Raw genomic sequence first — 27,825 nt, 5'->3', positions numbered from 1 at the left:
TGTCCCAGCTCATTAGCAGGATCAATGGTCTAGTAGTAGCTATGAGATCCTGAATGCCCTAAGACACAGCAGCCTGTATCCCAGCTGCCAGGGTGCGACAGCTGGTACACAGGCACACTCAATCCTGTCCCCTACAACCACATCGGGAACTCCTATAGGGACATCGAAAAACTTTCAAAAAGCCTGATTAATCTGCAAAATGTTAAAATGAGAGAAAAGTATTTGTGGAATCTCCTCACATTAAGTCCCAAAATGAATGTTTTAATTCCAAATAATGTCCCGGAAGGGCGATGCTCATGCAATCCTTGATAACGATCTGTAACGCAATATCTCCAAGAGGCAGCAACAGCAGTTGCAATTTCAGATTCCAGCCTGCAAACTGTGAAGATCCATTCTCTCCAAAACCCCGGAGTTATGGACTTTAGGCTGATTTCAACAGTTGGATGTATTTACTTCTCCATCTTAACTTTCAGTATGACAGGTGGGTTGAAGTAAACAAGGTAATTTCCTCTTTACATTATATTCAGGGTGGTAACAGATCTTTACGACCTTATGGTTAAACTACTGGGGTTTTTACATTTTCCTGCTCTATTTTAATTCAACATTGGGAAATATTAGTTTGGGGTTCTCTGGGTTCTTTCTCAAAAGAGACTTGAGAGGTAAAGAACTACAGGTGAGGGCGGGGACTCAACTTGTGCTAAAAATCTAAACTTGCGACTCTGGCACTTTCTGTTCTGCCCTATTGGTTTGTCTTAAATAAGTGAGCCAGCGCTTGTGAAAAACACTGGGAGCAGTGGCCATTCCTCTGTACCCTTTAGAGTAAAAACCAGACATGGATTTTAAGGCAGCAGTGCCTGCGGAGGTCCACTGCAGTGGAGAGCCCCAGCAGATCCCAGGCATGGAGCCTCCACACCCAACACCAGCTCTGGTCTGTTATTGACAACTGAAGAGGTCATTTGGCTCTTTTCTAGCATTTGAATTGAAAAAAACAAAGTTCCATGTGGGTTTCACCCCACTGGCACTTACTGCTTGTTGTTGCCATCACATTGAAACCAGCAATTCTGACAGATCTGTATGAGACTACAGTGAGTAACACAGAATTGGGCAAAACCAAAGGGCCCAGTCACCATGCTGGCACACAAAGTGCGGCAATTTCTCAGTCACCCGAAGCAGACCAGTGCCTCTGTGTTTCTGATATTCATTCCTGTCGCTCCTCCTGTGTAATGGGATTATTATTGTCTGTTTCCAATTGTGTTTGATAATGCTCCTGTGAAGCGCCTTGCTACATTTTACATTAAAGGCACTAACTAAATGCAACTCCTTGTTGGTCCAAACCTGAGATTCTTCAATCTGCAGACTTTACAGATGTAGCATTATTTATAAATATTAGTGCAGCCCATGCAAGCCCCTGACCTCACTCAGCAGGAGGGCAGATCCAGAATTGCTGCCTGCCCAATTTTCTAGTTCTTAATTGTAATGGCTGAAATGTTGAGGATGTTGACCTCCTTGCCCATTCTCCAGTTAACCTCCTCTCAAGCGAGGTCCTGCACCAGAGGAATTGTCTTGTACATCACTGCATCTGGCCGGGACCCAAATCTAATTTCTGAAATGGCTAAATGCAAATGTAGTAAGACAGAAAGATAACTATAAATTGGCTAAAGGGCTCTCTTTATCTGAACCTATCTTGCAAACATTCCCAATCAACTGCTTTCCCTTCTGTGTTGCAGTCAAGGTTAGCTCATTATTTGGTCTTTCTAATGCCTGCTTATCCAACCCAAGGCTGAGTTGATACTTCTTTCATTTACAGTTCTTTACACATATACTGGAAGTTTAAAATTTATTAACAGGCAACCACACATTTATTAACTTCCACTTTTTGAAAGCAGTTCGTGGATTTGAATTTTTAGCCTCCTGTGTTCCTTTTTGAGCTTCCAGTTTTAATTTCCATCAGTTTTTCCACTATAAAAGTGCCCAGATACAAAATGAAAGTGTGCAGTTACTGTGGGGAGTTAATCATGAGTTCTGCAATTAAAAGGATTTCCTTTTCCTGAATCTATTCTGTTTTGTTTCCTTGGCAGCAAGTGTAACTGGATTTGAGGTTTGGATTGACACAAACCCCTCAGCTGTGGAATTTGGAGATTCTTTAGAGGTGAACTGCAGTACATCATGTGCAGAACCGATAATGACTGTGGAATATAAATCAGGGATACATCCGAACAGAAGAAATGGCACTAACTGGTCCACAGACTATTTCCCAAGTATGCAGAAATGGGATTTTGCAGCACCATGCAGTGTAATCTGTAAATCAGACGGTTATCAGCTGAAGGAGGAAAAAAAGGTGGTCACAGTATACAGTAAGTGAAAACTCTTGATCCAACATATTTGATTATCTTTTTTTTAATTCATTCATGGGATGTGGGAATCGCTGGCTTGGCCAGCATTTATTGCCCATCCCTAATTGCCCTTGAGAAGGTGTTGGTGAGCTGCCTTCTTGAACCGCTGCAGCCCATGTGAGGTAGGTACACCCACAGTGCTGTTAGGAAGGGAGTTCCAGGAGTTTGACCCAGCGACAGTGAAGGAACGGCCTCATAGTTCCAAGTCAGGATGGAGTGTCACTTGGAGGGGAAGTTGCAGGTGGTGTTGTTCCCATGCATTTCCTGCCCTTGTCCTTCTAGTTGGCAGAGGTCGCGGGTTTGGAAGGCGCTGTCTAAGGAGCCTTGGTGCGTTGCTGCAGTGCATCTTGTAGATGGTGCACACTGCTGCCACTGTGCGTCGGTGGTGGAGGGAGTGAATGTTTGAGGATGGGGTGTCAATCAAGCGGGCTGCTTTCTCCTGGATGGTTTAGTTTAGTTTAGTTTAGTTTAGAGATACAGCACTGAAACAGGCCCTTCGGCCCACCGAGTCTGTGCCGACCATCAACCACCCATTTATACTAATCCTACACTAATTCCATATTCCTACCACATCCCCACCTGTCCCTATATTTCCCTACCACCTACCTATACGAGGGGCAATTTATAATGGCCAATTAACCTATCAACCAGAAAGTCTTTGGCATGTGGGAGGAAACCGGAGCACCCAGAGGAAACCCACGCAGACACAGGGAGAACTTGCAAACTCCACACAGGCAGTACCCAGAATTGAACCCAGGTCGCTGGAGCTGTGAGGCTGCGGTGCTACGCACTGCGCCACTGTGCCGCCCTTCTTGTCGAACTTCTTGAGTGTTGTTGGAGCTGCACCCATCCAGGCAAGTGGAGAGTATTCCATCACACTCCTGACGTGCCTTGTAGATGGTGGACAGGCTTTGAGGGGTCAGGAGATGAGTTACTCGCCTCAGGATTCCTAGCTTCTGACCTGCTCTTGTAGCCGCGGTATTTATATGGCTACTCCAGTTCAGTTTATGATCAATGGTAGCCCCTAGGATGTTGATAGTGGGGGTTTCAGCGATGGTAATGCCATTGAATATCAAGGGGAGATGGTTAGATTCTCTCTTGTTGGAGATGGTCATTGCCTGGCACTTGTGAAGCGCAAATGTTACTTGCCACTTTTCAGCCCAAGCCTGGATATTGTCCAGGTCTTGCTGCATTTCTACATAGACTGCTTCAGTAACTGAGGGGTCGCGAATGGTGCTGAACATTGTGCAATTATCAGCAAACATCCCCACTTCTGACCTTATGATTGAAGGAAGGTCATTGATGAAGCAGCTGAAGATAGTTGGGCCTAGGACACTACCCTGAGGAACTCCTGCAGTGATGTCCTGGAGGTCAGATGATTGACCTCCATCAACCACAACCATCTTCCTTTGCGTTAGGTATGACTCCAACCAGCGGAGAGTTTTCCCCCTGATTCCCATTGACTCCAGTTTTGCTCGGGCTCCTTGATGCCATACCCTGCCAAATGCTGCCTTGATGTCAAGGGCAGTCACTCTCACCTCAACTCTTGAGTTCAGCTCTTTTGTACATGTTTGAACCAAGGCTGTGATGAGGTCAGGAGCTGAGTGGCCCTGGCAGAACCCAAACTGAGCATCACTGAGCAGGTTATTGCTACACAAGTGCTGCTTGATGGCACTGTTGATTACATCTTCCATCACTTTACTGATGATTGAGAGTAGACTGATGGGGCGGTAACTGACATGAAAGGAAAGTGGAGACAGGGCAAAGTTTTTAAGGATAACCAGAATGTGTCTGATTTAGGGTAGCCTGGCGCTGGTGAAAGACTGAACTGTGTGCAGAGTGATGTAAAATAGATTAACACTCAGACATAGTTTAATCCTGAACTCAGCTGGTTTATTGGATCGTCATTGAATGAAAGTGAGGCATCAATTGTGTAACATTGAGCAGGCCTTAGAATCTTTTAAGTAAAGGTAGTGAAACCTTTTGGAAACCCAAGTGTCTGATCAGTGTTTGAAGAAGCATTTTTACTTTGTCCACCATTTGTTCATCTGTCATGTACAAATACAAAGTGCCTTCATTTCATGGGGGGAGGTCACCTTGGGATGTTGATGCTTTCACAGAATAGCAGTCATCATGAATGGTGGTCAACAATTAAATAATTAATGGAGGAGGAGTTTCAACAAACATTCCCATCCTCAATGATGGTGAAGGCCAGCACGTGAGTGCATAAGCCAAGGCTGAAGTGTTTGCGAACATCTTCAGCCAAAGTGCTGAGTTAATGATCCATCGCAGCCTCCTTGTGACGGTCCCATGATCACAGTTGCCAATATTCAGCCAAAGCAATGCGGTTCACTCCACGTGACATCAGCAAACAGCTGAAGGCACAGGATACAGCAAAGGATACAACCCAGCTGCAGTGCTGAAGACTTGTGCTTCAGAATTAGCCACACCCCTAGCCAAGTTGTTCCAGTACAATTTCAGTTTCAGTACAGCATGGACCCGACTATGTGGAAAATTGCCTGGATATGCCCCATCCACAAAAAGCAGGGCAAATCTTCTGCAGCCTATTACCTCCCCATCAGTCTACTCTCAATCATCAACAAAATGATGGAAGGTGTCATCAACAGGGCTATCAAGTGGCAATTACTCAGCAATAACCCGCTTACCGATGATCAGTTTTGGTTCCACCAGGACCACTTAGATTCAGACCTCATTACAGCCTTGGACCAAACATGGACAAAAGAGCTGAATTCCAGACAGTGACTGCCCTTGACATCAAGGTAGCATTTGTCTAGATGTGGCATCAAGGAGCCCAGTAAAATTGAAGTCAATGGGAATCAGGGGGAAATTCTCTACTGGCTGGAGTCATATCTAACACAAAGGAAAATGGTTGTGGCTGTTGGAGGACAATCATCTTAGCTCCAGGACATTGCTGCAGGAGTTCCTCAGGAAGGTGCCCTAACCAACCATCTTCAGCTGCTTCATCAATGATAGTGCAAGAGTCCCCTGCTATGATCTCACTCGCTAATCGATTTTGGTTACCGGTGAGGGTGATGGTTCCTCGGAGGAGTGCAGTCAAATCCAAGTTTGTGGCACCACAGGTGGCTCAGTTGCACTGGAAGGGTGGAAGAGAAGTGGAAGAGCTGTAGAGATAGGGAATTCGTTAGTTATGATTAGAGATACAGCACTGAAACAGGCCCTTCGGCCCACCGAGTCTGTGCCGAACATCAACCACCCATTTATACTAATCCTACACTAATCCCATATTCCTACCAAACATCCCCACCTGTCCCTATATTTCCCTACCACCTACCTATACTAGTGACAATTTATAATGGCCAATTTACCTAGAGGAACAGACAGGCGTTTCTGCGGCAGTAAACGTGACTCCAGGATGGTGTGCTGCCTCCCTGGTGCCAGGGTCAAGGATGTCACAGAGAGGCTGCAGGACATTCTTCTGGGGGAGGGTGAACAGCTAGAGGTCTTGGTCCACATCAAGATGCTGAGGACATCGTGGATAGCACATTTAGCAAGGTGGTCACACAGCAGGTAATGGCTGCAGAGGCAGAAAAGGGATGGGTGACCACCAGGAGGAGTAGTAGGCGCAGGCAGATAGTGCAGGGGTCCCCTGTGTCCATCCCTTTCTCAGATACACCGCTTTGGATACAGTTGGGGGGGATGGCCTCCCAGGGGAAAGCAGCAACAGCCAAATTCGTGGCACCACGGATGGCTTTGCTGCACAGGAGGGGATGAAAAAGCAGTAGAGATGGGGAATTCGTTAGAGGAACAGACAGGCGTTTCTGCGGCAGTAAACGTGACTCCATGATGGTGTGCTGCCTCCCTGGTGCCAGGGTCAAGGATGTCACAGAGAGGCTGCAGGACATTCTTCTGGAAGAGGGTGAACAGCTAGAGGCCGTGGTCCACATCGGTACCAATGACATAGGTAAGTTGGGGGATGAGGTCCTGAAAGCAGATTTTGGGGAGCTTGGAAGGAGATTAAAAAGTAGCACCTCAAAAGCAGTAATCTCAAGATTACTCCTAGTCCCACATGCAACTGAGCACAGGAATAGGAGAACTGAGTGATTGAACACATGGCTGGAGAACTGGTGTAGAGGGAGGGCATCAGATTTATGAGACATTGGGAGGGTTCTGGGGCAGGCAGGACCTGTACAAGACGGATGGGTTACATCTTAGCAGGATTGGGACAAATATCCTCGCAGGGAGATTTGCTAATGCTGTTGGGGAGCATTTAAACTAAATTGTCAGGGAGATGGGAACCTGAGGGGGAGCTCAGACTGGAGGGAAGCCAAAATGGTAACTTTTCAGGGGTGTGGGAACCAGAAGCAAGTTTTAGAGAGGAATAACAAGGTGTACAGAATATTGGGGAAGATAGCTAGCACGAGAGTAGGGAATAGTACATTATTGGGTGGGGTCAGAATAAGGGAGAAAGTAATAAAGTCTGAATTAGGGTGCATGTGTGCGAATGCACTGAGTGTGGTTAATAAGACTGGTGAGGTGCAGGCATAGATTGCCATGTAGAAATATGATGTTGTGGACATAACAGAGACCTGGCTCAAAGAAGGGCAGGACTGGGTGTTAAATATTCCTGGATACAACGTGTTCAGGAAAGATTGGAAAGGGAAAAAAGGGGGAGGGGTGGCAGTATTGATTAAGGAGAGCATTGCAGTGCTGGAGAGAAAGGATGTCCCAGAGCGGTCGAGGACAGAATTAATTTGGCTAAAGCTAATGAACAAAAAAATGCAGTTACATTTCTTGGTGTTGTCTATAGGCTATCAGCTCGCGGGAAGGACATGGAGGAACAAATTTGAAAGGAAATTACAGAGAGGTGCAATTAGGGGAGTTATAATGGGTGACTTTAATTATCCAAACATAGACTGGGATAGTAGTAGTGTAAAGGGCAGTGAGGAGCAAGAGTTCCTAGAGTGTGTCCAGGAAAATTTTCTACAACAGTATGTTGCTAGTCCAATGAGAAAGGAGGCACTGCTAGATCTGGTTCTTGGGAATGAAGTGAGCCAAGTGGATCATGGAGAGCATTTAGGGGATAGTGATCATTGTATCATAAGGTTTAGGCTGACTATGGAAAAGGACAAAGAACATTCCAGGGTAAGAATAATTAACTGGGGGAAGGCCAACTTCAATGGGTTAAGAATGGAGCTGGGGCAAATAAATTGGAGTCAAAAGCTGGCAGGAAAACCAGTAGATGAACAGTGGGCTAGCTTCAAGAAGAGATAGTTCAGGCACAGTCAAGGTATGTTCCCTTGAAGGGGAAAAGTAGGGCAAACAAGTCCAGAGCTCCCTGGATGACAAAAGAGGTAGAGATTAAGATAAAGAAGAAAAAGTGTGCTCATGACAGATGCCAGGTAGAAAATACTATTGAGAACCAGGCTGAATATAGAAGGTCCAGAGGGGAGGTCAAAAAGCAAATAACAGAAGCAAAGAGAGAGCATGAAAATAGACTGGCAGCTAGCATTAGAGGAAATCCCTAAGTTTTCTCTGGGCATATAAATAGTAAAAGGGTGGTAAAAGGAGGAGTGTGGCCAATTAGGGACCATAATGGGGATTTACACATGGAGGCAGAGGGCATAGCTGAGGTATTAAATGAATACTTTGTATCTGTCGTTACCAAGGAAGAAGATGCAACCCAGGCAATGTTGAAAGAGGAGGTAAGTCAGACACTAGAGGGTTTAAAATTGATCAAGAGGAAGTATTAGAGAGGCTGTCTGTACTTAAAGTGGATAAAGCACCAGGGCTGGACAAGGTGCATCCAAGGATAATGAGGGAAGTGAAGGTGGAAATCGCAGAGGCACTGGCCGTAATTTTTCAGTCTTCCTTAGACGCAGGAGTGGTGCCAGAGGACTGGCGAATTGCAAACGTTACACCCTTGTTCAAAAAAGGGTGTAAAGATAAGCCCAACAACTGCAGGCTAGTCAGTTTAACTTTGGTGGTAGAACAGCTTCTAGAAAACTAATTTGGGTCAAAATCAATAGTCACATGGACAAATGCGAGTTAATTAAGGAAAACCAGCGTGAATTTCTTAAGGAAATATCGTGTTGAACTAACTTGCTGGAGTGTTTTGAGCAGGTAACAGAGAGGGTTGATGAGGGAAATTCTGTTGATGTGGTGCACATGAACTTTCAAAATACATATGATACAGTGCCACACAACAGACTTGTGAGCAAACTTGTAGCTCATGGAATAAAAGGGATGGTAGCAACATGGGTACAAAATTGGCTGAGTGATAGGAAACAAAGAGTAGTGGTTAATGGATGTTTTTCGGGCTGGAGGAAGATTTGTAGTGGAGTTCCCCAGGGATCAGTGTTGGGACCCTTGCTTTTCCTCATATATATTGGGCAGCACAGTGGTGCAATGGTTAGCACCGCAGCCTCACAGCTCCAACGACCCGCGTTCGATTCTGGGTACTGCCTGTGTGGAGTTTGCAAGTTCTCCCTGTGACTGCGCGGGTTTTCGCCGGGTGCTCCGGTTTCCTCCCACAGCCAAAGACTTGCAGGTTGATAGGTAAATTGGCCATTATAAATTGCCCCTAGTATAGGTAGGTGGTAGGGGAATTGTGGGGATGTGGTAGGAATATGGGATTAGTATAAATGGGTGGTTGATGGTTGGCACAGACTCGGTGGGCCAAAGGGCCTGTTTCAGTGCTGTATCTCTAAATAAAATAAATATTAATGACCTGGACCTTAGTATACAGGGCACAATTTCAAAGTCTGCAGATGATTCGAAATTTGGAAGCATTGTGAACTGTGAGGATGATAGTGTCGAACTTTAAAAAGACATAGACAAGTTGGTGGAATAGGCAGGCTGATGAAGTTCAATGTGAAGTGTTTCCTTTTGGTAGGAAGAACATGGAGCGACAATATAGAATAAAGGGTACAATTCTAAAGGGGGTGCAGGAACAGAGGGACCTAGGTGTACATGTGCATAAGTCATTGAGGGTGGCAGGACAAGTTCAGAGAGTGGTTAATAAAGCATACAGTATCCTGGAGCTTTATTAATAGCGGCATAAAGTACAAGGGTTACAGGGAGAAGGCGGGGGAATGAAACTGAGGGAGTTGCTCTTTCAGAGAGCCAGTGCAGACATGATGGGCCAAATAGCCTCCTTCTGCACTGTAAGAATTCTGTGATTCTGTGATCTTCCCTCCAACATAAGGTCAGAGGTAGGGATGTGTAATGAAGACTCCCACTTGCCTGGATGAGTGCAGCTCCAACAACACTCAAAAAGCTTGACATCATTCAGGACAAAGCAGCCTGCTTAATTGCTACCCCATTCACCATCTTAACATTTAGTCCCTCCACCACAGGTGCACCGTGGCTGCAGTGTGTACCATCTACATGTGTCGCCAAGACTCCTTCGACAGCATCTCCCAAACCTGGGACCTCTACCACCTAGAAGAACAAGGGCACCAGGCGCATCAGAACACCACCAGCATCTGGAAGTTCCCCTCCAAGCCACACACCATCCTGGCATGAAAATATAGCACTGTCACAGAGTCAAAATCCTGGAACTCCCCCTAACAGCACTTTGGGTGGGCCTACACCAGACGGACTGCAGCAGTTCAAAAAGGGAGCTTACCAGTACCTTCTCAAGGGTAACTTTGGATGGGCAATAAATGCTGGCCTTCCCAGAGATCACCACATTCCATGAATGAATAAATAAAACCTTGAGGGAATGAGGGAAGTTCTGTTAGTAAATTGTTTATGGATTTGATTCATATGTTGAAGTGCAGTGGGGTGGGGTATGAATACTCAGGCACTTTGGGCTGAATTTTCACTTTGGGGTCTGGAAACAGGAGTCGGGACTGTTTCCAGCTCCCAAACCTGCTCACAGGGGAAAACAGTCCCTCATTGGGATTTTGACGGAGACGTCGCCTTAATTGCCATGGAGTCTGGGTCACTGCTCAGTTGAGCGGTGGGTGGGCTCTCGAAGCTGGAGGACCTATCAGAGGCCTTCTAGTTTGAGAGGTACAGCAGGCTGCAGTAAATGGTAAGTCTCAGAAGGTGCTTCAACACGAAGACACCTTCTCACAAACTTTTTTAAAAGATTCATTAAAAAACAGTAAGAGCAGACAAGTCACCACTGTGGCCAGAAGGTCAGTAGCGGGAGGTGGGGCAGGAAATCCCTCTCCAGGGCAGCCGTTGGCTGCACCCTGCACCCAGGAAGGCAGGGAGGGCATGTCAGCCTGCCTGGAGCACTGGCACACTGACTTCCCGTGGAGTGCTGCCTCCAGGCAGTTAAACTACCCCCATTTCATGTCGGGAAACTGGAGGCCGACTGGAAAATCCCACTTCGCCTCCTTTAAGTGCCCTTAATGAGGCTCTTAATGAGTCTAATTGGCTATCCATCTCATGGGTACAGGTAACACTGCTGGGCTCGAACCTGCCTTGGCCAAAATGACCGGTGTCTGAATCGGTTTGGAAACTGGCACAGGGCTGTTATTTTCGGGCTCCGTCCACCTCTGTTCCCGACCTCGGCGGGACCCAAAAATTCAGACACCTTCTGTTGGTGAATTCTGTTAACTGTGATTCTCTATGAACAGATCGAGAATTAAACATTACTTCACCTCCTGAAAAGCTGGAAGTTAACAAAACATATAGTCTGGAGTGTATTGGTCCGAGGGTCTATCCAAACAATAAACTCATACTCACATGGCTGAGAGGGCGTGAGATTGTTCAGAGGAATTTCACAGGAGAAGAAGGTTTCCCGGATGAAGATAAAAGACTGAGGAACATCTTCAATTTCACTGCAAGTATGTCAGATAATGGACAGGAGTACACCTGCTTGGCAGAGGTGGACTTGGGCTCCAACACCACAAAACCAATCACAAACTCCTCTGTGACTCTTCAAACATACTGTAAGTTCCATCTGAATAGCAATGGATTGGTTTTCCTGTTAGAGAATGAGCTAAATACTCAGATTTGTAGAAAAAAGAAATCAAAACCAAAATCATGGTCTGCCATTTTGTTCTGGTGCGAGAGCTAGAAAATCTGAGGGACTAACCACAAAGTGAGAGATGTCATTTAATGCAGAAGAATACAAAGTCATGAACCTGAGTGAGGGGAACAGAGTGGGTGTAAAAAATAAATAGGAAATAGGGTGGGCAGGATGATACTGGCAAACTCCAATAAAACATCAGAACAACATTCAGTGATGGTAAGTCCAATGCAATCTCAGGATGGTTGCTGAGGGTCAGAGCATCAGTCCCAGGAAGTACTAGGCAGCTTGTACAAAGCACTAAATCGAGTATCGAGTATTGTATATAGTGCTAGACACTGGATCACAGTGGAACATCTTGGCCTGGAGGCAGCAAACAGACAGAAAACTCACATGAGGCATGGGATTGATATTTGAGCAATGGGCAGTAGGGATATTTACACTGAAGGATTTATAACTTATGAGGGAACAGACAAATTGGATCCCAGAGCTTTGTTTAGTATTAAGACAAGTTCTTGAGATGGAAATATGGATTCAAATGTAGGCAAAAAAAGGTAAATGATTGCCCTGTGTGCTGAGTGTTTTGTCTCAAGTGAGCTGTAATGGTGCTAAGCAGAATTTCACAACAGGAATGAAAATCTGGAAGTTATACTGAGCGGTCTGTCACATCCTTATTGGTCATCAGCCACAGAGATCGACAACAACACTGGCCAGTAATTTCCCCATAGCTGCTTCCACTCTGTGGCCATAATTTAGCTGAAGTACGGTATAAACTGTCTTTCTGCCTCATTCCGGTTAAGTTACGATGGCTGAATGGGAGAAGTTCCTAGGAAATTACTGGCCAATAACAACATTCATTTCGATATAAAACCATCCCCCAGTGTTTCATAGAAGTGCAATGAAAGACAATGGATTCTGAACCAAAGAAAGAGATATTAGAAGTGAGGGTTGTTTTCTAAGGAGTCATAAAGGAGGAGAGTTAGCTGAAGATCAAGGCAGGTTGAGAAAGCAGTTCCTACAGCATATGGGATCCTGGGCTTTATAAATAGGGGCATAGAGTACAAAAACAAGGAGGTTATGATAAACCAGTGACCACTGGTTCGGCCTCAACTGGAGTATTGTTTCCAGTTTTGGGCACCACACCTTCAGATAGATGTTAAGGCATTAGAGAGGGTGGAGAAAAGATTCACGAGAATGCTTCCAAGGATGAGGAACTTCAGTTACATGGATAGGTTGGAGAACCTGGGTCTGTTCTCCTTGGATAAGAAAAGATTAAAAGGAGATTTGTTAGAGTTGTTCAAAATAATGAGGGGCTCTGGACAGAGTAGATAGGGAGAAACTTCCCATTGGAGGAAGGATCCAGAACCAGAGGACACTAATTTAAGATGATTGGCAAAAGAAGCAACAGCGACATGAAGAAAAACTTATTTTACACAGCGAGTGGTTAGGATCTGTAATATACTGCCTGAGAGTGTAGTGGAGACAGTTTCAATCGAGGCCTTCAAAAGAGAACTCGGTATTTATCTGAAGAGAAAAAATGATCAGGGCTATGGGGGAAAAGGCAGAGCAGTGGGACTAGGTGAGTTGCTCTTGCAGAAAGCCTGCATGGACATGACAGTCCGAATGGTCTCTGTCTGTGCTGTAACTATTCTATGATTATAAGAGGCAGAGGGGTTTAGGGAGGGAATTCCTGGGCATGGGACCCACATGAGAATAATTGGGCACTGAAATACACGCTGCAACAGGGAACCCACAGCTGGGAGCGGTAGGACGTTTGTGGGAATGAGCCTGGTGTGCAGTGCGTTGTTTGGGGGAAACATGCAATGAGTAAGGAACCATTTTCCATTGACGGTGGGGTCCTCAGTTTTAAGTGCGCAAACCTCACGAGGGTCAGGATTTCACATTTGATGCAGTATCTGAGGGGTGAACCGTTTCTTTCGACACTGAGGCAACTTTAGGGGAATTACCTCATCGCATGAGGTTTAAAAAGGTTGCTTTCTAAACACAGAGATTTTTCAATTTATTTGCTGTACATTGCCATCTAGTCAATCTGTAATGGGGCTGCATGCTTCTACACAGCTTACTTCAAAGACAGAATCATGGAATGGTTAGAGCTGGTCTGACACAAATGTTGCATGACAAGTCTTAAAGCCTTTCTCAATGGCTGACTCCTGCCCTCATCTAGACAGGAAACAGTCTTGAACCAAGAAATCTGTTTGCTTTTGAAAAGGTCCGATAGCACAGTGAGTGAGGACAGCGAGCGCAGGGCACAGCAGACAGGGCATAAGGGTGCAGGGCGTGCACGGGACAGAGAGTACATCTAGTAACCTAGAACACTGGAGAAGATTGCAATGTGGGCAAAGCCAAGTGTTTTCTTGTTCTGCTTTGTTCTATTCATTTGGAAAGTAATGTGGCTTAACCTACACATTCGAGAGCCTCAATGACCTCCCTGGACTACAAGGTGTGGCATCAGGGGGAGACAGTGGCATAGTGGTAATGTCACTGGCCTGGTAATCCAGAGGCCCAGGCTAATGCTCTGGGGACATGGGTTCGAATCCCACCACGACAGATGGTGAAATTTGAGTTCAATTAATAAAATCTGGAATAAAGGCTAGTCTAATGGTGACCATGAAACCATTGTCGATTGTTGTAAAAACCCACCTGGTTCACTAATGTCCTTTAGGGAAGGAAATCTGCTGTCCTTACCTGATCTGGCCTACATGTTGCCCAGAGCCACAACAATGTGGTTGACTTTTAACAGTCCTCTGAAATGGCCTAGCAAGCCACTCAGTTCATTGGGAATTAGGGACGGACAACAAATGCTGGCCTTGCCAGTGACGCCTGCACCCCATGGAAGAATAAAAAAAGCCTGACAGTCACAGGCAGTGCTGCTCATGTTCTCATAAGAGTCGTACAGCATTGAAACAGGCCCTTCTGCCCACCGCGTCCATGCCGACCATAATGCCTATCTATACTAATCCCATCTGCCTGCATTAATTCCATATCCCTCTATGCTTTGCTCATTCAAGTACCTGTCCAGATGCCTCTTAAATGTTGCTACTGTTCCTGCCTCCACCACCTCCTCTGGCAGCTCATTCCAGATACCCACTATTCTTTGTGTGAAAAATTTACCCCTTTGATCCCCTTTAAACCTCCTCCTTCTCAATTTAAGTCTATGCCCTCCAGTTTTAGTCACCCCAACCATGGGAAACAGACTCTGGCTATCTACCCTATCTATGCCTCTCATAATTTTATATACCTCTATCATGTCCCCTCTCAGCCTTCTTTGCTCCAGGGAAAACAGATCCAGCTTATCCAATCTCTCTTTATAACTCAAGCCCTCCAAACCAGGCAACATCCTTGTGAATCTTTTCTGCACCCTCTCTAGCTTAATCACATCTTTCCTGTAGAGCGGCAACCAGAACTGCACACCATACTCCAAATGCGGCTTAACCAACATCATGTACAACTGTAACATGACGTCCAAACTCTTCTACTCAATGCCTCGGCCGATGAAGGCCAGCATGCCATACGCCTTCTTCACCACCCTATCAACCTGTGTTGCCACTTTCAGGGAACTATGTACTTGCACCCCAAGGTCTCTCTGCTCAACAACACTCCCCAGGGCCCTGCCATTCACTGTATATGTCCTGCCCTGGTTTAACTTCCCAAAATGCATCACCTCACACTTGTCTGCGTTAAATTCCATTTGCCAATCCCTTGCCCACTTTCCCAGTTGATCTATATCCTGTTGTAACTTTAGACAACCTTCTTCACTGTCCATTATACCACCAATTTTGGTGTCTTCTGCAAACTTACTAATCATGCCCCTTACATTCACATCCAAGTCATTAATATATATGACAAACAACGGAGGGCCCAGCACCGATCCCTGCGGCACACCACTGGTCACCGGCCTCCAATCTGAAAAAGAACCCTCCACTACCATCCTCTGCCTCCTATCACCAAGCCAATTTTGTATCCAATTTGCTAGCTCACCCTGGATCCCATGTGTTCGAACCTTCTGGACCAGCCTACCATGTGGGACCTTGTCAAAGGCCTTGCTAAAGTCCATGTAGACAACGTCCATCACCCTACCCTCGTCAATCCTCTTGGTCACCTCCTCAAAAAACTCAATCAAATTTGTGAGACATGATTTCCCACGCACAAAGCCATGCTGACTATCCCTAATCAGACCATGCCTTTCCAAATGCATATAAATCCTGTCTCTCAGAATCCCTTCCAATAACTTTCCCACCACTGATGTAAGGCTCACCGGCCTGTAGTTCCCTGACTTATCCCTGCTGCCCTTCTTAAATAAAGGCACAACATTAGCTATCCTCTCGTCTTCCTGTACCTCACCCGTGGCTAACGATGATACAAAAATCTCTGCCAGGACCCCAGCAATCTCCTCCCTTGCTTCCCATAGCATCCTAGGATACATCTGGTCAGGCCCTGGGGATTTATCCACCTTAATGCGCTTCAAAACCTCCAACACCTCCTCCTTTGTAATGTTGATATGCTCCAGGATATCGCTGTTCCCTCCCTTGAACTCACTAGCTTCCATGACCTTCTCCACGGTAAATACGGAATGAGAAATATTCATTTAAAACCTTGCCCATTTCCGGTGGCTCCACACACATAGATTGTCACACTGATCCTTAAGGGGACCTACTCTCTCCCTAGCTACCCTTGTACTCTTAATATACTTAGAGAATCTTTTAGGATTCTCCTTTACCTTATCTGCCAGGGAAATCTCATGGCCCCTTTTCACCCTCCTAATTTCCTCCTTAAGTGTAGTCCTACATCCCCTATACTCCTCGAGGGACTCAGCTTGATCTCAGCTGCCTATACCTGACATATGCCTCCTTCTTTGTCCTGACTGGACCCTCAATATCCCTCGTCAAGCAAGGTTCCCTAAACTTGCCAGCCTTGCCCTTCCATCTAACAGGAACATGCCGGCCCTGAACTCTTCCTTTCTCACTTTTAAAAGCCTCCCACTTGCCAGATGTCCCTTTACCTGTAAACAGCCTCTCCCATTCAACTTTTGAGAGTTCCTGTCTGATGCCATCGAAATTAGCCTTCCCCCAATTTAGGACTTCAACCTGAGGACCAGTCCTATCCTTTTCCATAACTATCTTGAAGCTAATAGAGTTAAGGTCATTGGTCCCAAAGTGCTCCCCCACTGACACATCAACCACCTGCCCATCCTCATTTCCTAAGAGGAGGTCGAGTGTAGCCCCTTCTCCAGTAGGGCTATCCACATACTGCTTCAGAAAACTATCCTGGACACACTTAACAAATTCTTCCCCATCTGATCCCTTTGCACTAAGGCAGTCCCAGTCAATATTCGGGAAATTAAAATCACCTACTATTACAACCCTATAATTCCTACACCTAGCTGTGATTTCCCTACATATATGCTCCTCCACTTCCCTCTGACTATTGGGGAGCCTATAGTATAATCCCATCAAAGTGATCACCCCTTTCTTATTTCTAAGTTCTACCCATATGGCCTCTCTGGACATTCCCCCTGGGATATCCTCTCTAAGTACTGCCGTGATGTCCTCCCTAATCAATAGTGCAACTCTCCCTCCTCTCTTACCTCCACCTCTGTCACGCCGGAAAGATCGGTACCCCGGAACATTGAGCTGCCAGTCCTGCCCATCCCTCAACCACGTTTCCGTAATAGTAATAATATCACAATCCCATGTACCGATCCATGCTCTGAGTTCATCTGCCTTACACGTAAGGTTTCTTGCATTAAAGTAAATGCAGTTTAGCCTACCAGACCTTCCACGCTCCCTGTCCCGCCCCTGCCCAGCCTGCCTACTGGACTTGCTTGCTTTACCCTCTACATTTGCCTCAACTATCTCATCTGAGAGACTACTACTTTGGGTCCCACCCCACTGCAAGACTAGTTTAAACACTCCCGAGTAGAGGGTACAAGGTTTGAGTTGTGGTTGCAATTGTTTAGAAGAAAATCAGAAATGGTGCAGTAGCAGCAAAATCTCTTTCTCAGCGGTCAAAATAAAATTTCCACAGTCAGAAAACAGGTCGGAAAATGCTCAAATGTTAATCAGCAGCCTCAGTGACCAACTGAATAAACCCTTTAAATAGCGCAGCTGAACCATGCTTCCTGCCTGCCAAGTTGCGTGGTGAATTTATCACTCTGGCATTGGGGCAGTCCAATGTCACAAAAAGGAGCAACAAGCATAAGGCCCTAATTTGAATAACTTATTCACTGTTTTAAATAGTTCTGGCATGTGCCCTGGATGCTTAAGGAGCAGCCAATCCAGTCTGGTGGGCTGCGCTCTTCCAGCATCATATTGGATGCTAAGGTGCCCATTTTGCTTCATTGAATTTCTCGGTCTTAGTTTCTGTACAAACAGAGGAATGCGTCTCACTTTGACACGGCTAGAATTGGGATCTCACTGACAATGAAGCTGAACTTGTGTCCCAACACTACTCTACGCTACTCCAAACACCTTCCTACTTTCAGATTATTTATCATTTCTTTTCCAGATAGACCACGAGACACAACCATTTCAGTAAATGACAAAAAAGTGTCAGGGTTTCCAGTATACATCAGTGAAGGTGATGAGGTTACAATAACCTGCAATTCCAAAGGAAACCCCAAGCCTACATTCCAGTGGGACGTCCCCAGAAATGGCAACAGCGTTGAGACTGGCCCTCCTGGAATCCTCCATATTTCTCACACAACATCAGAACATCAAGGCATTTATAAATGTATAGTTGCTAATCAATATGGAAACGATGAGAAGGAAGTGAATCTCAGAGTCAAAGGTCAGTTTGTAATATTGGTCACCAATAATTGAAAATAATTAACCCTCTGAGGACTGAAGCAGCATTTCTGTGACCACAAATAAAACCTGAGTGTTGGTTAATTGTGTGATTTAGTCCCCATGTCAAGTTCTGTTTTGTTTGCCCTTCAAAAGCCTCTAACAGCAGCTATATAACTAGCAGAATGGGCAAGGGAGGGTTCTTTACTTTGATGAAAAGTCATGACCCTTGCATCCCAATAGCATTGGTCTTTACTTCTGAGATATTGTAAAAATGGGGCTGCAGGACTGACTATGCAGAGAGTGAGGGCCATGCATACCCTGAACATGTCCTATTAAGATTGTTGGTATACAGCATACCTCTCACCTGGCCTTCCCCATTAAGTAATTATTGACTGCCTCTTCTAGAGCAATTCTGGTTCCTTCCCACTATGTAAGATGGAAACACAAAAGGGAATGAGGACTTCAGGTCATCTACAATTTACAGACATAATTTCCCAGTACATGTGATGGTACAATGAAAGCCTTTGTTATTTGGTTAGCCTTTATCTTGTTTTTCTTTGATCCAGGTGAAGTTTCAGCCAGAAGTCTTGCAGCAATGTACACCGGCTTGTCCTCTGTAGCAATTGTAGCTGCTGCATTACTGGCTACCATGATCGTTTGTTTTAGAAACATGGAAAAAGAGAAGAAATAATAACAGAAGTAAAACAGCGAAGATCAGAATGTATGATATGCTCTCAGAGCTGACACTGTGAAAGCGACAAATATGGATTTAATAATGTAACATCAGTTTCTAATGCGTCTATAACCCGTAACTTTCTACATTGTACTACGATATAAAACTATCAAATCTGCAAAAGACTTTTCAGGAAGATGCAGACAGATTGGGACAACTGGGAGACAGGTGGAAGACAGCAAGTAAAAAGCTCCAGCTGTCAACACTTATGGTGTCAAATAAGGGCTTTTAAGCTAAGTATCAATGCAATGGCCCTCCCCTGAACCTCTTTCCAGAAACTCAATTTCACCCCCTATGTGAGGGGACTAAAACTGGCTACAGTATTCTAAATGAAGTCTAACCAAGTACAGTTTAATGTTTTTGGTTTTGGAAATACATCCTCGTACACTATTTAACATCCTTCTAGGCTCTTGGCACCTTAAAAGATTCACCTTCTAAACAACTAAGTCTTCCCCCTATTCGACAAACTTATCTTCACAATCCTGCATAGTACACACATGTTTTGTGCTGGCCCAACCCAATTGGAGGAGTTTCCGGGCCAATATTTATCCCTCAACTCACACATTAAATCACATTATATAGTCACTATCACATTGCTGTTTGTGGGAGCTTGTTGTGCACAAATTATCAACCGTGTTTCCTACATTACAGCAGTGAATTCACTTCAATTGACTGTAAAGCACTTTGGGATGTCCTGAGGTTGTGAAGTTGCTATATAAATACAAGTCTGTTTTTCATTTGCATAATACTACACTTCTCTATTTTGAAGGTAACATCTGTGGGGAGAGAGGCAGGATTGACATTTCAGGTCGATGACCATTCTGATGAGAGGTAGTCAATGTGAGGCATTGGCTCAGTTTCTCTCCTCACGAATGCTGCCAATTCTGCTACATATTTCCATCATTTTCTGTTTTTATTTCATATTTCCAGCATCTGCAGTATTTTGCTTTTGTGTTCTCTGGTCATTAATTATTGATGTCTGTGTGAGCTTGCTGTGAGCAAAATGGTTGCTGCTTTTCCTATATTATAACTGTGACTACACTTCAAAAGCACCCAAGTTGTTGTTGAAATCAGGTGTTAGCTCAGTAACATAAGGTGCTCTTGGACCTTTGCCAGATAGAGAGAAAATCAATTCCAAGTACCCATTATTCTCTGAGGTTTTCCTTCTTTTGCTTATAATCTAACAGTTGATGTATATTTTGTAGGGTTAATTATTTTTAAATGTTCATGCTCATAAATGCATTATCCAATTCCCAGATTTGACATTTAGTTGATCAAATCTTTGAGGTCTATTTTCTTGAATATAATAGAGCTTGATAAATTAATGATATTTTTCATGAATGGGGAATTCATTTTACTTTTAAGTATTTTCGGACTTAGGAAGGTATATACAGGGTGGTACCCCAGGGGTCAGTAATGAGACCCTTGTTTCTCTTGATCTATATTAATGGCATAGACGTGGGTGTGCAAATTTTAAAATGTGCAGATAACACAATGGCTGAAGCATTTGCATCCATACTCAGCCAGAACTGCTGAGTTGATGATCCATCACAGCCTCCTCCTGAAGTCCCCAGCATCACAGATACCAATCTTTAGCAAATCCGATTCATTCCACATGATATCAAGAAATGGTTAAAGGCACTGGATAGTGCAAAGTCTATGGGCCCTGACAACATTCTGACAATAGTACTGTAGACTGCTCCAGAAATAGCCGCGCCCCTAGCCAAGTTGTTCCAGTACAGCTACAACACTGGCATCTAACCGGCAAAGTGGAAAATTGCCCAGGTGTGGCCATCCACAAAAAGCAGGACAAATCCAACCCAGACAATTATCACCCTATTAGTCTACTCTCAATCATCAATAATATGATGGAAGGGGTTGTCGACAGTGCTAATAAGCAGCACTTGCTCAGCAATAACCTTCCCGTTGACGTTCAGTTTGGGTTCCGCCAGGGTCACTCAGCACCTGACCTCATTACAACCTTGGTCCAAACATGGACAAAAGAGCTGAACTCCAGAGGTGAGGTGAGAGTGACTGCCCTTGACATCAAGGCAGCATTTGACCGAGTATGGCATCAAGGAGCCCTAGCAAAACTGGAGTCAATGGGAATCAGGGGGAAAACTCTCCACTGGTTGGAGTAATACTTAGCGCAAAGGATCATGGTTTTGGTTTTTGGAGGCCAATCATCTCAGTCCCAGGACATCACTGCAGGAGTTCCTCAGGGTAGTGTCCTAGGCCCAACCATCTTCAGCTGCTTCATCAATGACCTTCCTTCCATCATGAGCTCAGAAATGGGGATGTTTGTTGATGATTGCACAATGTTCAGCACCATTCGTGCCTCCTCAAGTACTGAAGCAGCCCGAGTACAGATGCAGCAACACCTGGACAATATCCAGGCTTAGGCTGATAAGTGGCAAGTAACATTTGCGCCACACAACTGCCAGGCAATGTCATCTCAAACAAGACAGAATCTAACCATCTCCCCTTGATGTTCAATGTCATTACCTTTGCCGAAACCCCCACAATCAACATCCTGGGGGTTACCATTGACCAGAAACTGAACTGGAGTAGCCTCAAAAATGCACAAGAGCAGGTCAGAGGCTAGGAATTCTGCGGCGAGTAACTCACCTCCTGTCTCCCCAATGCCTGTCCACCAAGTACAAGACACAAGTCAGGAGTGTAATGGAATATTCTCCATTTGTCTGGATGGGTGCAGCTCCAACACGCTCAACAAGCTTGACAACATCCAGGACAAAGCAGCCTGCTTGATTGGCACTCCATTTACCACCTTCAACATACACTCCTGCACACTGACAAACAGTGGCAGCAGAGTGTACCATCTCCAAGATGCACTGCAGAAATTCGCCAAGACTCCTTCAACAGCACCTTCCAAACCCACGACCTCTACCACCTAGAAGGACAAGGGCAGCAGATGGATGGGAACTCCACCACCTGCAGGTTCCCCTCCAAGCCACACACCATCCTGACTTGGAACTATATCGCTGTTCCTTCACTGTCACTGGGTCAAAATCCTGAAACTACCTTACTAACAGCACTGTTGGTGGTACATACCAAGGACTGCAGTGGTTCAAGAAGGCAGCTCACCGCCACCTTCTCAAGGGCAGTTTGGGATGGGCAAAATATGCTGGCCTGGCCAGTGACGCCCATGTCCCAGGAACAAATGAAAAAAAAACTGGAAGTATGGTGAACTGTGAGGTTAGTGATCGACGTCAAGAGATCAGAGCAGGCTGGTGGAATGGGCAGATACGTGGCAGATGAAATTTAATGCACAGAAGTGTGAAGTGATACGTTTTGGGATTTTGGGAGGAAGAATGAGGAGAGGCAATATAAAGGATACAATTCTAAAAAGGAGTGCAAGAGCAAAGGGATCTGGATAATATTTGCACAAATAGTTGAAGGTGGCAGGACAGGTTGAGAAAATGGCTAAGAAGGCATAGGGGATCCTGGGCTTTATAAATAGAGGGATAGAATACCAAAGCAAGGAAGTTATGGTGAACCTTTATAAAACACTGGTTTGTCTTCACTTGGAGTATTGTGTCCAAATCTGGGCACTACACTTCAGGAAGGATGTGAAGGCATTAGAGAGGGTGCAGAAAAGATTTGTGAGAATGGAGAAGGGAAGGTTGAGAGGAGATTTGTTAGAGACGTTCAAAATCATGAGGGGTCTGGACAAAATAGATAGAGAGAAACCTTCCACTGGCAGATGGGTCGAGAAAGAAAGGACACAGATTTAAGGTGAATGGCAAAAGAGCCAATGGTGACATGAGGAGAAACGTTTTTATGCAGCAAGTGGTAAAGATCTGGATGCATTGCCTGAGTGTATGGTGGAGACAGATTCAATTGTGGCTTTCAAAAGGGAATTGGATGATTATCTGAAGAGAAAACTTGCAGGGCTACGAGGCAAGTGTGGGGAGTGAGGCTAACTGAATTATCCTTGCAAAGAGCTGGTCAGCACGGACACAAAGGGCTGAATGGTCTCCTTCGGTGCTGTACCATTCTATGATGCTATGATAAATGACATCTGCCAGACAATGACTCTGCTTTTTGGAAATCTAAGCACATAACATCATAGCGTTAATTATAAGCAACTTGGGTTGCACTTCCTCAGACAAGTCAAGGAGATTGTTCAGGCAGCATCTTCCCTGTCTAAAGCCATGTTGTCTGCTGTTTACTAAGTTAGTGTTGAACAGATAAACCTCAAGTTTATTCCTGATAATTCATTTCACTATTTTACCCTAACTGAACTTGGCAGCGCATTCGCCCATTTCCAATCTACCAGTACCTTCCTGATGTCCACTGACTCTCTCATAATAGTCACGCTTTGTAAATTTCACTGGTCTTTCAGCATGCTGGGATGAATATAATTTATTTGTTTAAACATTTTAGCTTGTCAAGGACTCCCACCTCATTTATATCTCACTTATTTCTGTATTATTTCAACACTGTGTCTAAATATTTCTGACCCAACACCCTTCATTCTGTGCTTGTATTGCAGACATTTGAAAATTTTCTTACTATATGAGAAATAGGAAGTACAGAGGGTCAGAGGGCCCTTGGTGTACTTATCCATAGATCACTGAAGGCAGCAGCACAGGTAGATAAGGTGGTTAGGAAGGCATATGGGATACTTGCTTTTATTAGCCGAGGCATGGAATATAAGAGCAGGGAGGTTATGATGGAGCTGTATAAAACGCTAGTTAGGCCACAGCTGGAGTACTGTGTACAGTTCTGAGCACCACACTATTGGAAGGATGTGATTGCACTGGAGAGGATGCAGAGGAGATTCACCAGGATGTTGCCTGGGCTGGAGCATTTCAGTTATGAAGACAGACTGAAAAGGCTAGGGTTGTTTTCCTTAGAACAGAGAAGGCTGAGGGGGGACATGATTGGGGTATACAAAATTATGAGGGGCATTGATAGGTTAGATAGGAAGAAACTTTTTCTCTTAGCGGAGGGGTCAATAACCAGGGGGCATAGATTTAAGGTAAGGGGCAGGAGGTTTAGAGGGGATTTGAGGAAAGATTTTTTCACCCAGAGGGTGGTTGGAATCAGGAACGCACTGCCTGAAGAGGTGGTAGAGGCAGGAATCCTCACAACATTTAAGAAGTATTTAGATGAGCACTTGAAATGCCATAGCATACAGGGCTACGGGTCAAGTGCTGGAAAATGGGATTAGAATAGTTGGGTGCTTGATGGCCTGCACGGACACGATGGGTCGAAGGGCCTGTTTCTGTGCTATATAACTCTATGACTCTAAATGCTTTCAATGGTCTCATAGAAAGCTGTGACTATAGCTGACATCACTACAAGAGGTGTTTTTTGTTCTGTTGGCAATGTCACCCTCAGGCAAAGATTTGACAGTGAAACTGATTAATTTCACTAATGTAATCATAGCTCAAAAGCTATCATTGGTGAGGCACTAATGAGACTAGTCACAGCATTCCTTCTGTAATAAGTGATCTGTTGCATAACATTATTCCCCAATAAATGAGAACTCCCCTTTGTGCTAACTGTTGCAACCATCACATAGGTTTCCTAGTCACCAATCAGGGTCAAGATCATATATTGTAACTATTTCCTGCATTCAAAGTCGCTGTTTATTCGGCAGGATAACAGTTCCTCACTGTGTAACTGTAGTGATGTGTGGTGAGGTACCAAACCCATCTGTTCTGACCCATGAAGGCAGCAAGATGGAGACCATGAAATTTCCAAAGGTAGCGTTAACCCAGGCCATGTTTGCAAACAGTCTAGCAGCTTATTTACCCTCAGTAAAGTTGATCAATCAAAACTCTGCTGCCCTTGTCCTAAATCGCACGAAGCCCTGTTCACCCATCACTCCTACGCTCGCCGACCTACATTGGCTCCCTGTTAAATAATGCCTTGATTTTAAAATTCTCATTCTTGTTTTTAAATCCCTCCATGGCCTGACCTCTCCCCATCTCAGAAATGTCCTTCAGCCCCATAACCCTCCAAGATATCTGTGCTCCGCTAATACTGGCCTCTTGAGCATCCCCAATTTTAATCGCCTCTACCATTGTTGGCAGTGCCTTCAACTGCCAAGGCACTAAGCCCTAAAATCCCCTCCCTAAACCTCGCTGCACTCTTCCTCTTTTTCCTCCTTTAAGACGCTCCTTAAAACTTATCTCTTTGACCAAGCTTTGGGTCACCTGTCTTAATATCTCCTTATGTCGCTTGGTGTCATATTTTATTTGGTAACAGTCCTGTGATGCTCCTTGGGATCTTTTATGACATTAATGTCGCTATATATTTATAAGTTGTTGTTTCAAAAAGCACAGGGGAGAAGCAAGGTTTTTGACCTACTCTCTCTAGTAGAGGTTAGTACATGATGCTGATAAGCACAAAAAGAGGAGGACTGAAAAATTATTTTCTATAAAATAAAATTATGTTGACTGTCAAAAAGATGGAAGGCATTATTTTCCTGGTCTTGTTCAATTTATCCTGTTGTGTGTTGCTGTGGCTGTGGTGCATTGTGTTTAAAAAAGGATGATACAAATGAATGAAAAAAGGGAAAATATGAATAAAAATGGAACAAGGAAATTGTAAACTTTTATTACTGAAGTTCAACCATTTTCATCAGTTATCTATAATGTTCATACTTTTAAAAGCAAACAACAAAATGAAACTAAATTACATAGTTTCAGGGAATAGGATAAATTCTCCAATCTCATGTCCCCAACCTACAGCCAAGCTGAAAGGGAACACAGATTAGGAGGTAGGGATGCAAGACTGATGACCCTATTCTCTGATCTCCCTGAACCAAAGGGCTAATACTGAAATTTTTGGAGAGTTAGGAAGGACTCCAAGAAAAGCTGGGACAAAGACACACACTCTCACACACAGAAAATGTTTCTAATTGATGCTGGAGCCATAGGTTAGTAAAGCTGTTGAATTTAGATGTTGAAAACCTAGAATATGTAAAGTGACTGAATGATCTGACCTTCATCAAACTACTTGAAATTTCCCCATCACAATTTCTGTCAAATGTCTGTATAATTGATTGATGCCTTGAAAAAGATGCACAAGTCAAAGTTTGACATTTTTGATTTGTTACTAAAAACACAGAAGCCCATATGTGAATGGTTAGCTAATCCAGAATGGGAAGACAATGCCTTGGATCACGACTGCCTGAAGGCATCTCCAGATAGTCAAACAGCCAGTGATACAAAGCCCATCCACCACAAGGATAAGGTCATGTTTGTGTGTTCCACGGCGGGGATAGTCTTTATATTCAAGGTGTTAGCCTGTCAGTGACACATTGAAGATAATGTTTAAATTTGTCTCCTTGGTAGTGACCTGATGAAACAGATTGCCGGAAAACAACAGGAATGAAAACTGGCCAGGTTCTATAATGGGCAGGTGATTTACTCCACTGATTACCAGCAAGATAGTGAAGGTAAAAAATATCCGCACTGAACGCAAACTAATTAATCTAACTTTACAAAGCTGTATGCTAACGTCAGACATGAAACTTTGCAATATATCAAAAATTATCAAGAGAACCTAGCTACAGCTGAGTACAGCAAAATGCTCAAATTACATTCCTGTGCCGAATGATTTATACCATCAGTAATAACTTGTCTAAATGCCTATTGCAATTATCAATGCTTGTGCTAACTTAGATGATGTGAATAAAGTAGAATTAGCTACCACATCTCTTTGCCTGACTCCATCTTTGATAACCTTAGAAAGAGATTGTTAATTCATTCCATTCAGGGTTTCACTGTAATTATTTGGTGATTGGCCTAATGCGTAATTAGAAAGACGCTTTTGAGTGGGTATGTAAGATAGTTTGGAGGTGAGCTAAAGTGGCCATCTTATAAACCTTGGGGGGGGGGTTATTTTGGCCACAGGGTGAAAACAGGCACTAAGTAGGTTCAATGCTAATAAGACTAGCCTGTTTAAAAGTCTGGATTTAGCACACAACTTTGGTCCTAATTGTTGATTACCATAATTAGAATTTTTCGTGAGGGTGCTAAACAGGAAATCCACAAGTTTAGCACTCAAGTGCTGATTTGACACAATTTTCATGGTGCCGTATATGTGGGCTCCTCTGAAGGTGTAAAGTATACTGGCTGGCAGACTGCAGGATAAACCAGGGTCTGAGGGAGAGGATGCCTAGGTTCTAAGACACAGCACAGGAGGTCCTGGTGGAGGAGGTTCAGAGGAAGAGAGATGTCCTGTATCTGCACGAGGGTGGGTGGTGGTGGGGGAAGATGCCACCTCTTCCTCCTGTCCCTCTTTCCCACAGCAGCTAACTCTGCTCTGCCTGGCCTCACATCCTCCTCCCATTCCTCCTGCAGATCAAGGGGAACTCTTGCAAGATGGCGATGACCAAGCACTCCCTCTCTCCTGGTGACTCCTATAAGGGGTCCAATAAGGTGCAGTAGCACAGGACCTTTTAGGTGGAGGCCTCAGAGAATTTCTGAAATAAATGTTGATAGTGTGTTGGTGAAGTCGAGACAAATTGTGCCAGAAATTCTCCCATGTGTTTCAGAGTTCCTCTTCACAGCTCCAGCAGCAGATGAATATTAACAGGTGAACATCCCTTTAAATAGTGCTTGAAATTGATATCAATGCCATGTTTACTTCCAAATACGCTGTGCAGCCTCTTGAGTGAGCATGAGCTGTATTTCAAATGGTAATCAGATACTTAATGATCCTCCTCCAGGTGGCCATTCCTAACACTGACTTCAACTTCAAAGCCACCCTGCAAACGTTCACATACCTCCTACTGTATGGACAGAGACCTAGCCATATGTCTCCAATTTATTTGACTGGGGTTGATGGCAGTGTGAGCAGCTCAATTGGACATCTTTATATCAAAGCAGACCAGGCTACAAAGAGCAAGGTCAAGATATGCAGGAAGCAGCAGCTCTCTCCCAG

The 27,825-nt window shown here is 44.5% G+C and overlaps 1 protein-coding gene across 2 annotated transcripts; it reads left to right on the top strand.

Annotated features, from left to right (window-relative positions):
* The first annotated feature begins 342 nt into the window (after positions 1-342).
* LOC137355786 (vascular cell adhesion protein 1-like) lies at positions 343-26,593 on the top strand. 2 transcript variants are annotated; one of them, XM_068021297.1, is made up of 5 exons: positions 343-481; positions 2,079-2,354; positions 10,967-11,281; positions 17,887-18,168; positions 18,734-26,593. In XM_068021297.1, the coding sequence occupies exons 1-5, from the start codon at positions 415-417 to the stop codon at positions 18,856-18,858; spliced, it is 1,065 nt and encodes a 354-aa protein (XP_067877398.1). In that variant the 5' UTR covers positions 343-414; the 3' UTR covers positions 18,859-26,593. The 2 variants fall into 2 exon arrangements, with proteins under 2 accessions (XP_067877398.1, XP_067877399.1); XM_068021298.1 differs by having other exon boundaries at positions 388-500.
* The last annotated feature ends 1,232 nt before the right edge of the window (positions 26,594-27,825 follow it).

Source organism: Heterodontus francisci, chromosome 43 (assembly GCF_036365525.1).
Source record: "Heterodontus francisci isolate sHetFra1 chromosome 43, sHetFra1.hap1, whole genome shotgun sequence".
In the NCBI taxonomy this organism is placed as follows: domain Eukaryota; kingdom Metazoa; phylum Chordata; class Chondrichthyes; order Heterodontiformes; family Heterodontidae; genus Heterodontus; species Heterodontus francisci.
Note: the sequence above shows the minus strand (reverse complement) of the source record. Positions and strands in the feature narration are given on the sequence as shown.

Excerpts from the sequence above, each read along its gene's own strand:
- LOC137355786 (XM_068021297.1), top strand. The coding sequence starts at position 415 with ATGGACTTTAGGCTGATTTCAACAGTTGGATGTATTTACTTCTCCATC. Across the intron at positions 482-2,078 it reads CTTAACTTTCAGTATGACAG|CAAGTGTAACTGGATTTGAG; the intron begins GTGGGTTGAAGT and ends TTTCCTTGGCAG. Across the intron at positions 2,355-10,966 it reads AAAGGTGGTCACAGTATACA|ATCGAGAATTAAACATTACT; the intron begins GTAAGTGAAAAC and ends CTCTATGAACAG.